At 38.3% G+C, this 16353-nt stretch overlaps 1 protein-coding gene across 1 annotated transcript in view; it reads right to left on the reverse strand.

Annotated features, from left to right (window-relative positions):
• Positions 1-16353, reverse strand: part of Greb1l (GREB1 like retinoic acid receptor coactivator) — a 262649-nt gene that overhangs the window by 82934 nt on the left and 163362 nt on the right. Inside the window, exons 5-7 of the mRNA XM_052155730.1 lie at positions 10689-10865; positions 6435-6611; positions 3804-3926 (exon numbers count right to left, since the gene is read on the reverse strand). Coding sequence (XP_052011690.1) covers positions 3804-3926; positions 6435-6611; positions 10689-10865 — 477 coding nt within the window. The remainder of the gene's footprint in view (positions 1-3803; positions 3927-6434; positions 6612-10688; positions 10866-16353) is intronic.

Consider the following 16353-nt stretch of genomic DNA (forward strand, 5'->3'; position numbering starts at 1 on the left):
TGTGTGCATGGGAGGGTGTTTGAGTATACATATGTGTGTGAGTGTTTTAAAAGACTATTAGAGACATTAAAGAGAAAACAAGCATCTAATACTACAGCAATAAGGAAGGTACTTTGTTTATCTCAGGAATCAGCCAGAACCTACCATCACAGGTTCCAAAGTACAGAATTATAAATTCATTTGAAAGAATCATTTGGGAAGAAACTGCATCTAGCATGCCTTGCTCCCAGAGACTTTCTCATGGAAGTGTTTTTCTGGGTCTCTTGTCCAGGTACCCAGAGACCACTGTAACCATAATTTGAGGGCGTCCAGTTAGCTACCACTTAAGCTAATGGCAAGTTTGTCATCCATACAGTCCTTTTTTTTGGGGGGGGGGGAGACATTAAGAATACAAGGGTTCCTGGGGTCATAGTAATTTCTAAGATTCCAGAGAAAAGCCTGTGGGTCTAGGCAATGGGTAGCACATTTGGATCCCCTGCCCGAAGCCTCTAAGATAATGATATATAAATCTATGAGGATAAAAATCCATGGCTGCAATCGAGACTCAAGGATAATAGAGAGCCAGACAAAGAATATCTCAGCACCATGGATCCAACCCATGAAAGAAGCCATGTGGTTTGCAAACACCAAGACCACAGGGGCAGGGTTGCACAAATTGCTGTTGTTTATATGGTGGTATTGTATACCAGACATGGAGATGCAGGATTTAGTGTTTGCCTTACTGTGTTTCAGGGTTTTTTTTTTTTGTTGTTGTTGTTGTTGTTGGTTTTTTTTTTTTGCCACATTTATTTTTTTCTTTCTATGGTCCTGTTCTTCCCTTTTGAAATAGGTATGTTTTCTCTGTGTCACTGAAAGTTTAAAGCATGTAATTTATTTTGATTTTAGAGGTCCCATGGGTGATAATCTTGAGTTACAGCAGGGATTTTGGACTTGCCCACCCATTCCGACTGCTGTAGTATTCTGTCTAATCATATGAGGCCAAGCAACCATAGATGGAAGAAAGTCTTAAAAGCCATAAACTAAAATAAACCTTTTCTATCTTAAATAAAATGGTCTGGAGCAACTGGAAAGCCACATATAAACCACCAACTTAGAATCTTATACCGTACACAAAATTAATTCAAAATGGCTATTCAGCTTGATTTCAAGAGTCATAACAACAAAGATTTTTTTAGAAGAAACGCAGAAATTTTAAGTCTTTGGGTTAGAAAATGTTTATCTGTTCTTGAATTCTTGAACCAATTGAATATAGTGTGTATGTGTGCAAGACAGATGTATATAATGTAGGTATCTGAAGACATAGCCACCTAAGATGGTAAAATAATCCACTGGGATTAGAGACTATAGTCTAAATAACCAATGACACAAATGTTGTATGAAAATATGCAGGGATGAGTACTGCAAGTTGAAACAGCCAAAGCTTGGTGTTTGGGACTCAAGACAGAGCCATGTGGATAATAAATTAATCCTTGCCTCTAACATTGCACAATGTATATTCACATTTCAGGGTAAGAAACCTTGACTACCAGAAGTCCAATTATCTATAGATAGGTGAATCTTAATGTATCAGAAAAACAATTTATGCCTAATGTTTATCATGATACCATAATGCTAACATGAAATTCTTACAGCCTGTTACAGTCAGTTTATGTTAGAAGGAATAATGGTTGGTGTATCTATACACATAAATGGATCACTATGAAAGTCTTCGATATGAAACCTTATAGAAGAGTGTTTTCTTCCAGTAAACTGAGTTGCACCTAAATCTGCTAACTGTGAATTTCAGGGTCAAGTTATCTCTTATCCTCTACCCAGGAATACTGAAATAACATTTAGCCACTTGTGTTTACTGTGGGTCAGTCAGTGACCTCTCTCTTCCTTGCTTATGTCTCCTTAGGGCACTGGGGATCCTTGGCTAAAGCCCAAATCTTTGCAAAACACTGATTTCTTCTTTCAGAACAACAACAAAAAATGTTTTCAAAATATATTTCCTTGTAATGATTAATTAATATTATATTAGTGCTTATGACATTTTAATATTTTCAAGGGACAACTTGTTATTTATACATATAGCCTACCTTGTAGAAAAGCCAGCATGGTTTATTGTTTTTTTATCCGTTCTATGAGTGGTTCTAAATCATGGGTATTGTTAGCCAAATACTGGAACCCTGCCTCACAACATCTGATAAGGTTCTTAGAACATAATGAACACTTGATATTATGCATTTATTGGAATGAAGTAAATGTTAATTTTTAACACTACAGTTTTAATTTTTCATTTTATTATCTCCAAGGTCTAAGGGAAAATAACATACCATAAAGCTCATCAAATCACTAAAATAATATTCTAGGATAGCTATGCAGGCATGCTGTTGATATAATGAAGGCTAGTCTTTCAATGCCAACAACCAAATATCAACTTTTTTCCTTCCTGAATAGCTAGTGACATGATTTATTTTAGAAAGAAATAGTTTTAAGTAATTGGCTCTATCTAAATATCCTGAGAGTTTAAAAGTTGCTCAGGATCAGGAACATTGTTATTTAGGTTCAGTCAGATTTTGCTGACTATGGGCACACAGTAAGGTATATGCCACTGAAGTTGGCTTCATTATACTTGTATTTCCGTCAACATACTCTAATACTTCCACTTTGTAAATAGTTCACCAGATCATAAGAGGCTCACATGAAATTTGAAAGTAGCATGGTACATTGCTAATGGAGACTCCCTAGTTTTTGTGTTTTTGGTTTTATTTTTATCCTGTGGTGAAGCAGACAGTGGTTAGCACACATGAAGTTACATATCAGTTGGGTAAGAATACAGACAAGGGAACTGAGAAATAATTCATATACTCTTGTACAGTACTTTTCTTATTGCCAAAGACCCAGCTATGCTACTCCTGAGTAATTTTCTCAAATAATCCATAGCTCATCAACCTTCAGCATGGGCCATTTTGTTCTGCCTGAAGTCTTACCCTGACCTCAAGTCCTGGCTAGTGCCATATAATAGATGAATTTTTAGAAAGTTGTCCTTGTAGCCAGCTCACCATCGAATCAGCCACCCATTCTGGTGTCCAGATTTGATAATATACTATAGGTTTCAAGCACTAAGATTTTTATCTAGATATTTGTAACCAAGCTCCTGTCTTGTAGCATTAAAAACTAGATCCTGGATTCATCCACGGTGGTACCCAGTCTATCCAGGAGCCTGTTTTATACTAGCTAGTATGCTATTCTCTCCAGTTATCTCAAGGTTTCTGTCGTTTGTTTCTAATTTTCTTTCTTTTTTTTTTCTTCTAGAAGCCTTGTTTCCTTGGTGTCCTTGATACCCTCTGTCTCTTGTGTTCTTTGCATCTCCTTTTCTATGGGGTACCCTGAACTCTGATGGATTAGAGTCATCTTAGGGGTTAAACACAGCTTTACCCTAGGATTCTTCACGAGTGTGTCCCCAGTATGTGCTACCCCATAGCTGTGGTGTCTGATTTCTACATACTCTCTACATCCAAGCCCCTGGCATCCCATCCTATGCTTAACCTACATTTTCTTCCACCTGTCAGTTCTTTTCTCCATTCTCTGTCTAATACTGGTAAGATCACTGAGACTTAAGTCCTCATCCCCCAAAGACTTACCATCTCAACACTGGCTTCTAATTCTAATAGTAGCTCAAATTGCATCCTAATAATACTCAAAGAGTATTTTATTTGAAAACATCTCACTCAAGCCACCTAAGCAAGTTTAAAGATATATATATATATATATGTATATATATATATATATCCTTACAATAACATAAAACTATTTCATACCTGTTGGAGTAAAGCCTGCTTTGTATCCATTGGCTGTTCCATTTTCTGGAGCCATAGTTGATGACACTGAAGAAATAGGCTTAGTGGAGTGGCAAAGAGCAGAGGACTGTCGGCTTCTACATTCTAGAAGAGATTAAAAACACATGATATGAAGAAACTAGTTTTTATTTTAGCAGGCAATGAGGACACAATCTATAAGATCACTGAAACAAGGTTTTCTTCTTGAATGGTAGCAGTTTTCCTACAGCCTGTAAAGACTAGCAGTCTTCCTAAGCCAGATGTCATGCTTAAGACAAAGAACAATCACAGTTTTATAGCCCACAGATTAGTTTCCACATGAAAAATGGCGATAACCAACACAGCTTTTCTAGTTTTATGGGTAAGATATCAGGTAAAATGTCAATAATTTATTGAAACATTAAGCTTTTTAGATACTAGATAACGTCTTTTTTTTAAAATGATTTATTTATTAAATTTATATGAGTACACTGTAGTTGTTTTCAGACACACCAGAAAAGGGGATCAGATTCTATTACAGACAGTTGTGAGCCACTATGTGGTTGTTGGGAATTGAACTCAGGACCTCTGGAAGAGCAGTCAGTGCTCTTAACTGCCGAACCCAACCAAGAAACTTCTTGTTCATAATTTATTTAAATGTATAATAGTAACTTTGAATCCATCTTGGTTACTTTCAGACATTTCTACTCAATCTTTTTTGTTTTGTTTTTCGAGACAGGGTTTCTCTGTGTAGCCCTGGCTGTCCTGGAACTCACTCTGTAGATCAGGCTGGCCTCAAACTCAGAAATATGCCTGCCTCTGCCTCCCAAGTGCCGGTATTAAAGGTGTGAGCCACCACTGTCTGGCCATTTCTACCCAATCTTAATGACTATTCAAACATAAAAAAACTAAAAACTGTATAGATAGAAGAGTCAAATTAGAAGGAAATTATTATTAGTTCTTATTAAAGGAAATAGGTAAGTGGTATTCAAAATGATTATTGATAATACAATGGCAAGTTCTGCATTAAGTGATATTACTGGGGTTCTGATATGACTCTAATTTTACTGTGTACTGACTTAGTGAGCACTGTGACAGTCACTCAGTCGTCAGGTCCCAACTAAATTATACAATTGCTAGTCTCACAAAGTAGTGTGTGAAATAGAAATGCAAATGGTTTTAATAGGGTTACAAGGGTTCTAAGGAAAGTTTCCATGGTAATGAGGCACATGCAAGTACTGAAAGCAGCTTTCTGAAAACAGTGATTGTATTTTGGCATACAGTTTAACTTTATCTTATGCATATTATGTGCATAGATGTGTATTGATATTATGTGGTTTTATGTAAATAAGTATATAATTTCAGTTCCAAAATAAAATCTGCTATAAATATGAGACCACTTTTAAAAATGGCCAAGTGAGGTGGCTCAGAGGGTAACAGTGCTTACCACCATGGTTGACACAGGAGCTCAACCCCTGGAACCCACACAGGGAAGGGAGACAACAGATTCCTAGAGATTGTCCTCTGGTTTTCACATGTGCTGTGGTAGCACACACCTGCACACATGCACACACACACACACACACATCAGTCAATTATCAATCATGTAATATGAAAATGCTATTCTTCACTAGGAACATGAACACCTTGAACACCAAGAAGTCAAGCATTTTATGCAAACAAAACAAAAGCTAAAGGAAAAAGTTGAAAGGTAGAGAGACAATGTTTGCCTTGGTCTTGCTCTTTAACTACGATTTATGGAATTCAAGAAGACTTTCTAGAGGGAAAATTCTTTAGACTTTGCCAGGATTAAAGAGCTATGAATGATATTCTTAAGATTCAGTGTTTGCAAGATTTAAGCTCTGATGACAATGGCTTGGGACATGCAACATCATTTCCTGTGGCATTATATTGTGAGTGCCACCTCAAATGCAGCCAAGAGTAACTACGGTGGAGGAATCAGAGACAAATGTGCTACTGTAATTTGGATTTATTCTGCTATCCCAAAGTCAGGTAAAATTCTCGTGTTAGCAAGAATGATAAAGGCAATTATTCTATGGAGAAAAAAATTAAAGAAATTACATTAACAAAATTACATTAGGATAGTAGCTAAAACTGGCAATGCCTACCAAGCACATGAAGATGTGACTTTCTACAGATTAGCTAGCTAAATTGTTGCTAATTCCAAAGAAACAAAACTGTCAACTCAATCATGTGCTTCCCAAGGCATCTAGAAGACTTAAGTGCTATTTCAGTATGTTTTGGTGAAATAAAAATAGAAAAACAGATGAGCAAGAACTATTAACAAACTGAAACAAAGCGAAGAGAACATTGTACACTCAGGTTCTCTCTAAGTGAAAGACACCCAAGAGTGCCTTTCCCAGCCCCAGAGCTGCAACCTTCTTTGGAGACCTATCTGGAGACCTACACTTTCCTTCCTCTCCTACGATAAGATGCTTCACTTAATTATAACAAGGGGCAAGTCAAACAACTCCCAAAGGGCTATGCATTTTTTTGAGCAGCCTTTTGAACTTGAGCTATTTATGTATCCCACACCTGTACTCTGAACCCTGTACGGGTCACTTGTCATGGACACAGAATCTCCCTCCCCTCTCCCTCCTGGAATCTGATTACCTTTCCAGCAGATGAGAGGTCCCTTTGATAACACGCCCTGGGAGGTTCTGACTAGGTAGTACTTTAAGTGCTTCTGCTTCTTCGGCTGGGTGGTGAGCTTCAAGTTAATGTGGTTGGAAAATTCTGTGAAATATCGAAATCCTCTTTCTCCACAACCGATACAATTTCCAGAAAACCCTGAAATGGGGAAAGCCCATGTTACTAGTGGCCTTGAAAGTTGATACACCACTTTTAGATATGAAAAGTATAAAAATATCCATAGTCTATTAAACCAACAATATCCCAACTTTTAGGAAATACTTCAGAAGGGGGGAAACAGTGGTAAGTGGTAGACTTTCCGTGGAGTCTTCTCCACCCCCAACTTTCCTCTTTGATTTTAAATTCTTCAGATAAAATTGCAAATGCTTGTAAGCTGGTACTCTATGTTCCAAAATTCAGGAAATTTAAGGTTGCTCTAATGCTGCTCTACCATGAAATTTACAGTCGAGTTATAACAACTGCATTTTTATAACAGTAAAAGACTGGGAATAAGTTCAGCACCACTATAACAGGACAATGGCTAAGAAAACAGATTGGGACATCTCAGGTGACAGAAGTTAGATAGTATATAAAGACAGGAACATCGGGGTCGGGGCTGAGGAGTGGAGCTCAGTGACAGAACACCTGTCTAGTTGAGTAAGGCCCTGAGCTAGAGTCCCAGCACTGGGAGAGAAAGGAAGAAGGGAGGGAGGAAGGCATGGAGGGAAGGGGATAGGGAGGGAGGAGTGGAGTGGGGGAGGGAAGGAAAGGGAAATGAAGATAAAGGATTTCTGTCCTAAAGGTCCTCATGCTCTCATGCTGATGATCCTTTCTTAAGATCCTGCTGAGGAGAAAATAACCGGCTGAATGGCAAAGAATATGGTATGCCTCAATAAAGGCATCTTTATGAAGCCTGTCACTTTGTATATGAATAAACACAATAAGACCTTGAATTTCAAATATCGTGGTTTTATTTTTCATTACTTAAAATGATTTAATCATTAACCCCTTGCAGTTTATTATCCTAACAAAGCTCTTGTTTTAACGAGTCTGTGGGTCCCACTCCGTGTTCCCTGAGTAGCTCACCACAGCAGGCAGCTTGTCCACAGACCTATGGACTATGAGCATATGATAAGTATCTGACCGAATATGAGATACTTAGAATCTCCTAGAATTTTGTCTAGAGAGTACTGGACCCTAGATTTGTAAAGGTTTGTAAAAGTGGAATCCATATGTGGTTCATCTGCAGTGCACTCTGTTTTGGAGAGAATAAGCTGAGAGCTGTGACCAGGCAGCTGGAGTGCAGCGAGGAGGGGCAGCATGGATCGAACTGTGTGATACTGAGCTATTCCAGACACTTCTGTTCCTATAAGAGCTAAACACAGATTCTGTGAACTTCCCATTTCTTCTTCATTCACCCTCTCTTTACTCACCTGAGCTTCTTTTTTTTTTATGATTTCTTTTTTATTTGATATATTCTTTTTTTATTTCATTCGATATATTTTTTATTTACATTTCAAATGATTTCCCCTTTTCTGGTCCCCCACTCCCCGAGAGTCACATAAGCCCCCTTCCCTCCCCCTGTTCTCCCACCCACCCCTTCCCACTTCCCTGTTCTGGTTTTGCCTTATACTGCTACACTGAGTCTTTCCAGAACCAGGGGCCACTCCTCTGTTCTTCTTGTACTTCATTTGATGTGTGGATTACGTTTTGGGTATTCCAGTTTTCCAGGCTAATATCCACTTTTAGTGAGTGCATACCATGATTCACCTTTTGAGTCTGGGTTACCTCACTTAGTATGATGTTCTCCAACTCCATCCATTTGCCTAAGAATTTCATGAATTCATTGTTTCTAATGGCTGAATAGTACTCCATTGTGTAGATATACCACATTTTTTGCATCCATTCTTCTGTTGAGGGATACCTGGGTTCTTTCCAGCTTCTGGCAATTATAAATAGGGCTGCTATGAACATAGTGGAGCACGTATCCTTATTACATGCTGGGGAATCCTCTGGGTATATGCCCAGGAGTCACCTGAGCTTCTTATTCTTTTTTATCGAAAGTCTGAACAATCCCTTGGACTAATTAAACAAGATAAGACTTTCAATGGCCTGGTTGGAGTAGATGTGGAAAGAGGAAATGGAGAAGGCTGGGAGGATGAGAAGCCATGCACTGCTTTATGAAAAGTCAGCCATTAGCCCCTTTAACACACAAAAGAAGGGAAGACCAGGAAGACAGTAAGTTCCTTTGCTCAAATCTGATGAGAACAGAACATAGATACAGTCATACAGATGAAGGGACAAAGGAGGAAGACAAGGAGCCTTACATCCAGTATAAAGACCATACACCTGTCTACTATAACTGAAAACATGACTATGGGTAAACTGACATGGTTTTCAAACTCCTACACCAACCTGGTATATATTAGCAAGGGTAAAGAAAGAAAAGAAAGGTCACGAGGATAAAAAGAACATTTTACAATAGATGGCTTGGACCATAATCTAAGAAACTCTCATTTAATTCTAGCCCTTGAGGGGCAGAAGCAGGTGGAACTCTTGTTGTCTTCATAGTAAGTTCCAAGTCACAGGGCCACACAGTAAAATCTTGTCAAGAATGAAAAAAAGAGGGGGTTGTTGAGGAAGGGAAGGGACCTCGATAGCATGCTATGGGACAGTTTCTGATTCAAGATTTTCAAGACTTTCTGATCTTGTATAATTTAGGTGGTTACATCAAACTAAAACGAAAATCATCTCACAATCAGTAGAGTAGTCTAATTCTTTGTCCTCTTCTGAAATGTGAACTTTAAAGATATGATTCCATCTAAATAGAAGGCATTCTGAGAAGTAAAAATCTCTAGATAAACAGCAACAAATGAATAGCGAAGCTCATCTATCTATTTGTCTTTGTGTTACAAAATAAATAAAAACAAGCTGGATATGGTGGCACAAGCCTTCAGTTCCAGCACTATGGAGGTGAAGGCAAATAGATCTTGATGAATTTGAGGCCAGCCTGGTCTATTTCCAGGCCATCCAGGGCTACATGGTAAGGTCTTGTCTCTCTTAGTTAGGGTTTGGTATTGCTGCAATGAAACACTATGACCCAAAGCAAGTTGGAGAGTAAAGAGTTTATTTGGCTTTTTTCCACATCATAGTCTATCACATCAAGAACTCAAACAGTGCAGGAACCTGGAGGCAGGAGTTAATGCAGAGGTCATGGAGGAGTGCTGTTTACTGACTTGCTCATCATGGCTTGCTCAGCCTGTTTTCTTATAGAACCTAGGACCACCAGCTCAGGGATGGCACCACCCAAAATGTGCTTGTCCTCTTTCCTACATCAATCACTACTTAAGAAAATACCCTACCATTTCTAGTTATTTTAGGTGAGTTGATGGTAAATGTAGAGTGAGAAGCATCTGTTAGGTTTCTTGTCACTGTGATATACTAAGGACAGAAACAGTGTAAGGGAGGAAGTGTCTATCCTTGTTTAAGTCTCAAGGGATGCCACTTACAAGGAAGGAAGAAAGAGGTCAGAGCAGCTCCAGCTGGAGCAGCAAGTGTGTGAGGTTTCTTGTTATACTGTAATAGCCCTCCAACTAGGCCCACTTCCTAAAGGTTCCCCAACTCTTAAGAACAGTACTACCCAGTGGGAACCAAGCATTCAAACAGAAGATCTTGTAGATGGTATATATATATATATATATTGATTATTATGCCCCTCATTAATCTCCCTCCTGATGGGGACATTGAATGGATTTTACATTCAAACTAATCATACTTATAAAGTATTAGATAGTATTGAAAATTTACAGATTCCTTACAAAGTAAATAATTCACAAAGCAATAATTGGGAATTGACATCAGGTTCAAATCAGTGACTATATAGAGTCAAAGTCACTATTTACTAAAATACAAAAAGTTTACATGGTTAAGGGTGAAATTGAGAGCATTACATGTGCTAAGAAAATACTCTTAGACCTAAAATATTAAAGTTTGATAAATTGCATGATCCTTTTAATGTTCTCAAAAAATTTTGCATGCCTATTTTTGATAATAAAAAGTAAAATACATTTAAGTTCACAAGAGAAAAATATTTCCTGTTTGAAACTAAACCATTTAAACTCCAACTAATTCAATGACATACATATACGCATATAAAATTCTCAGATAAGTTTTTTAATAAACGTATAGTTCAACTCCTTCCTTCTAGAAGGGATTTCATAGGCATTAAACACTCACCTAAAAGTGCATTTTTCCCATGGTCATCTGGTAGAAATCGCTTGTCCACAGCACAAACTAGGATGTGTTCAGGAAGGTTAGGAGACTTGGCCCCCACCAGCAGGAACCCAGCTGGGATGTCAATCTGTTCCATGCACAGTGACACTAAACGCAAATCTTTTCCAGCTTGACAAAACCCTAGAAACAGAAAGAAGAAAACAGCAGAATACTTTAGGGAAGGTAATATCTCCTTATCCACCCATTGGGAGAATAGAGTTATCTATAAGAATCACTTCTAAGGGGAAAAAGTTCCTGAACAGATCACCAATAGCTTATGCTCTAAGATCAAGAATTGACAAATGGGACCTCATAAAATTACAAAGTTTCTGTAAGGCAAAGGACACTGTTAAATGGACAAAACGGCAACCATCAAATTGGGAAAGGATATTCACCAACCCTACATCTGATAGAGGGCTAATATCCAATATATACAAAGAGCTCAAGAAGTTAGACCCCAGGGAACCAAATAACCCTATTCAAAAATGGGGTACAAGATCTAAACAAAGAATTTTCACCTGAAGAAATTCGGATAGCCAAGAAGCACCTTAAGAAGTGCTCAACATCATTAGTCATAAGGGAAATGCAAATCAAAACAATTCTGAGATTTCACCTTACACCAGTCAGAATGGCTAAGGTCAAAAACTCAGGAGACAGCAGGTGTTGGTGAGGATGTGGAGAAAGAGGAACACTCCTCCACTGCTGGTGGGGCTGTAAGATGGTACAACCACTTTGGAAATCAGTCTGGCGGTTCCTCAGAAAACTGGACATGACACTTCCGGAGGACCCTGCTATACCTCTCCTGGGCATATACCCAAAGGATTCCCCGGCATTCAGTAAGGACACATGCTCCACTATGTTCATAACAGCCTTATTTATAATAGCCAGAAGCTGGAAAGAACCCAGATGCCCCTCAAAGGAGGAATGGATACAGAAAATGTGGTATATTCACACAATGGAATACTACTCAGCAATTAGAAACAATGAATTCACAAAATTTTTAGGCAAATGGTTTGATCTGGAAAATATCATCCTAAGTGAGGTAACCCAGTCACAAAAGAATACACATGGAATGCAATCTCTGATAAGTGGATATTAATTAGCTCAGAAGCCCTGAATACCCAAGGCACAAATCGCATAACAAATGACTCCCATGAAGAAGTATGGAGAAGGTCCTGATCCTGGAAAGGATTGATCTAGCATTGGAGGGGAATATAAGGACAGAGAAAAAAGGAGGGAGGTGATTAGAGAATGGATGGAGAGAAGAAGGTTTATGGGATATATGGGGAGGGGGGATCCGGGAAAGGGGAAATCATTTGGAATGTAAACAAAGAATATAGAAAATAAAAATATTAAAAAAAAAGAATCACTTCTAAGGACTCAAAGCCCATGGCCCCCAACAAGAAGACAAATCTATCCCCTCCTGTTTGGTCCCATCAAGATGACAACTCAAGTTTTCTGGCCCACAAGTAAGGCAATCGTAAATACATAACAAACCTTGGAAAGTGTGCATAATTTTTATATGTATATGGTAAGTTTTCACACATTCACTTTCTCTCTCTGTCTCTGTCTGTCTGTCTGACTGTCTGTGTTTGGTGTACTCATACGTGAATGTGAATGTGTACCTGTAGAGGCTCAGGTACCTGTAGAGGCTGGAGGTTAATGTCAGGTTTCTACCTCAATTGCTCTCTATCTTATTTTGAGACAGTCTCTTCCTGTATTTGGAGCTCCAGAAATCTGTGTGTTTTTCTCTTACTCCCCAAACCCCACCAGTATGGGAGTTACAGATACTTGCTTGTCTTTTTGGTGGGTGCCTGGGATCTAAACTCAGGCCCTCACACGTACAGAACAGCCACTTTACCCAAGGATCCATCTCTCTAGCCAAGTCTTTATTTTCAAGATGAAGTCATTTCTAGCTTGGACAATCCAAGTCACTGAACTATGTTGTGATATGCTCTCCCATATCACAGCAACAGAGACCGGAACTCTGCTCTAGCTAGGCTACTTTAATATCCTACTTTTCTTGTCACAGTTGATTGATCCAGAAGTAGGCATCTGATAAAATTGGCCAATCAAAGATTTTGTATAGGAATTCTCAACATGGAGCTGGGGGTTGAGGAGGCAATTTGATCTCCAGCATCTCTCTTGTTTTTTCACCTGTGAGAGAAGTCTCTCAGCAGCAACAGAAAGCTGGGTAGCTGGGTTTGACAGTGACTATCCCTGAAGCCCAGCTATGTCATCGTTTTCTGTGGTTCAGTCCTCTGATCTTTAGCATCTGAATTCTTCCAATAATTTCTTTATGTTGCTTAAGCTGGTGTCATTGCAGTTCTGTCACTTGCAACAGAAGGTTAGTGGAAAGAGGCAGATGAACACCTAACTCTCCACATATAAATCTGGAGAAATCACTATCTTCATTACTCATACATAACCCAACCCCAAAGAAATGTGAGATTCCATGAGCATTATTTCATATCATGATTTTACCACAAGCCAACAAATAATTGGATGCCATCAGTTAGTAAATGAAAAAAATTGAACTCCATCTAAACATTGTATAGTTGGATACAAATCTGCCATGTTTTGGATCATCAAAACTTGAAAACAGGCATAATTAGAAAGTCAACAGACCAGACTGATCAAAACAATGTTGCTCAATCACTTCAGACTTACAGATCTTCTTTAATTCTAATGAAGTCAATTCAACTTTTAGAGTTCCTGACATAAGTAATATCTAAAAGTTACACTGAATCCCTTAACAATTTTGTTGCTTAAACTGTCATCTGTTTATCTGAAAAACAAATCATTTGTATTGCTAAAGAATATAGATTATTCCGTTTACCAACTTTTTTTTTGAGTCAATGGACATACAGAACCCTCTGAAAAATATCTGCTTCTTGTACTGTCCCTGGGTAGGAAGGTTAAAAGACTTGAGAGTTGGGAATTGACAATACTGTTGCTGATACATATGTTTAAAGAGTACTATCAGTAGGTAGGCACAATCCTCTCAGCAGCTTTAGGAATATATTATCTCCTTGCCATAGATGGAGACACTGAGTCTCCAGAAGGTAAGGAACTTCTTCAAGGTTATGTAATGAGTCCTGTAGTGGCTATTGCTGGTTGTCAACTTGACTATATCTGGAATGAACTACAGTCTAGAATTGGAAGGCTTACCTATGATCCTAATCTGGAGGCTCAGAGATATAAGTTTCTGACCTTAATTTTGGCATGGAGATCTTGAAGCATAGTGGCTATGAATTCCTGAAGATTAAGACAAGGAGCTCTATAAGTTCAAGGTCATCTGGCATCTGGGATTAAAGGCTCAGTGGCACACACCTTTAATTTGGGCCACACCATCTGCTGGAGACCTACATAAGGACATTGGAAGAAGGAAGACTCACTCATCTTTGCCTGCTTGCAACTAACTACCAGATCCTTGGACTTCCATCCACAGCTGCTGTTGACCATTCTTTGGGAGTTGGACTACAGACTGTAAGTCATCAACAAATTTCCTAACTATATAGAGACTATTCATACTTTCTGTGACTCTAGAGAACCCTGACTAATACAAGTCCAGTAAAGTTTAGGGATATAAGACATGGGAGTTTGTTATATAAGAAAAATGAAGGATACACTATTCAGTCTGGCAAAAGACAAGCTAAGAACTAAGTATGGTGGTATCTGGCTATGGTCTACTTAAGGGTAGGCACTGGCTTTTGCATCAAATTACAAAGTACTAGGGGCTGGGAAGAAGGCTTGGTGATTAAATGTGCCTGTTGCTTTTACAGAGGACTTGAGTTCATTTCTCAGCACCCACATGGAACAAGATCACAACTACCTGTACATCAAGCTCCAGGGGACAGATATAGAATATACACAATTTAAATAAAACATTATTTTTTAAATTACAAAATACTAAACTAGGAAGTACCTGAAAGCATTGAAAGGAGTCTAAAGATTTCTCAACAAAGAGATTACTAATCAGCAGAAAACCTAGAGCACAATTCCCCCAGGGAGTGGTGTCCTTATTCTAAGTATGACTTGCTTCAAGGAATGGAACATAAACTACCTTACCTGCATAAACTAACCAGTATGCATTAACCATCGATGAGAAGTTTATGACTGGATGTAATTGGACTGCATCTCTGGGAGGTGCCTTTGTCACTGAGACTGCAGCAATGAGTCTCCACTGGAAGGAAAAGGCAACCTCAGCCTGTACCAATTTACAAAACTACTGCAAGGTTTGGAGGACATTACCATTATATAAAACCTTAAGGTTGGGACTGGAGAGATCGCTCAGAGGTCAAGAGTACTTACTGCTCTTGTACAGGAGCACAATTTGGATCCCAGAATCTATACTGGGTGGCTCACAACTGTCTTTAACTCGAGCTTCAGGGAATCCAATGTCCAATTCTGACTTCATACGCACATATCAACACATATACATACATTTTAAAAATAAAATAAACCTTCTAAAAAAACCCTAACCTTAAGGTCACCCAATACATTTAACTGGTGGCTTTCATAAGTGTAGGGATTCTAAGACACTCGGGAATTACACATGAAATTTATTTTATCATTATTAATTATTATTATTATTATCATTATTATTATTATCATCATCATCATATTGTGTGTATGATATGGGGGCTTACATGAGCTGTAGCATGCACTTGAAGATAGAGAACAACTTTGTGTAGTTTCTGTCCTAACCACCTTTACATGGATTCTGGGAATAGTTCTGGTCATCAAGGCTTCCAAGGCAAGCACTTTTATCCAGTGAGCTATCTCCGGTCCTACTAATTCTCTGTGAGTGAAATTTAAATAGGCATCATTCTTATTTCCTAAAACCCAACTGTTTAATTCCCTACTGTAAATCAGAAGATGGCCTTTTATCCAGCACATGTTGAATGAGTGAAACTAATCATGTGAGCTCATAGCTCATTGAGACAAAGCCCGTTATCACAGTGTAGTCTTCACCTTTTATACTATTTCACATCATTTTCATCTATATTGATATATTATTTAATTCATACATATAATGGGCTGCTGGATAAAGTTGGGAAGCTTAGATAAACAGGAAATCATAATTTTACTAATGCACCCAGATATGGTCATTGAGTATACAGAGTTGAATTTATCTCCCTCCCTCATTCTGACATCTGTTCATAATAAGGAGCCACTGGCAGCCTATAGCACATATGGGAAGTACTATAGCTGAATTTAGTGAGTTTTCAGACACTCCCCCCCCCAAAAAAATGACATGAAGTTGGAAGTTGGATGCACTAGGGAAATTTGAGAGAATGGATAAATTGTATCTCATTGTGTACATGTACGAAATCCTCAAGAATAAACGAAGGTATAATTTTTAAATTTTAATGTTAGAAATGGGAATGTATTTTAGTATAGAGTGCACCTAAGTTCACCTTAGTTCAATTCCTAGCAACACACAGACATACTACAAACATGCAACACACATATGCATACATATACACATATAGACACATACACAAGATCAGTGAGATTATATAAAATGCATCAATATAAGCTTAGATACCAAAAAACCCCTCATTTTTATTTTGTTTTATTTTGAGACAGAATCTCACTATGTAGCTCTGGCTGGCCTACAACT

The sequence above is a fragment of the Apodemus sylvaticus genome, chromosome 13 (genome assembly GCF_947179515.1).
Source record: "Apodemus sylvaticus chromosome 13, mApoSyl1.1, whole genome shotgun sequence".
Taxonomy (NCBI): Eukaryota; Metazoa; Chordata; class Mammalia; order Rodentia; family Muridae; genus Apodemus; species Apodemus sylvaticus.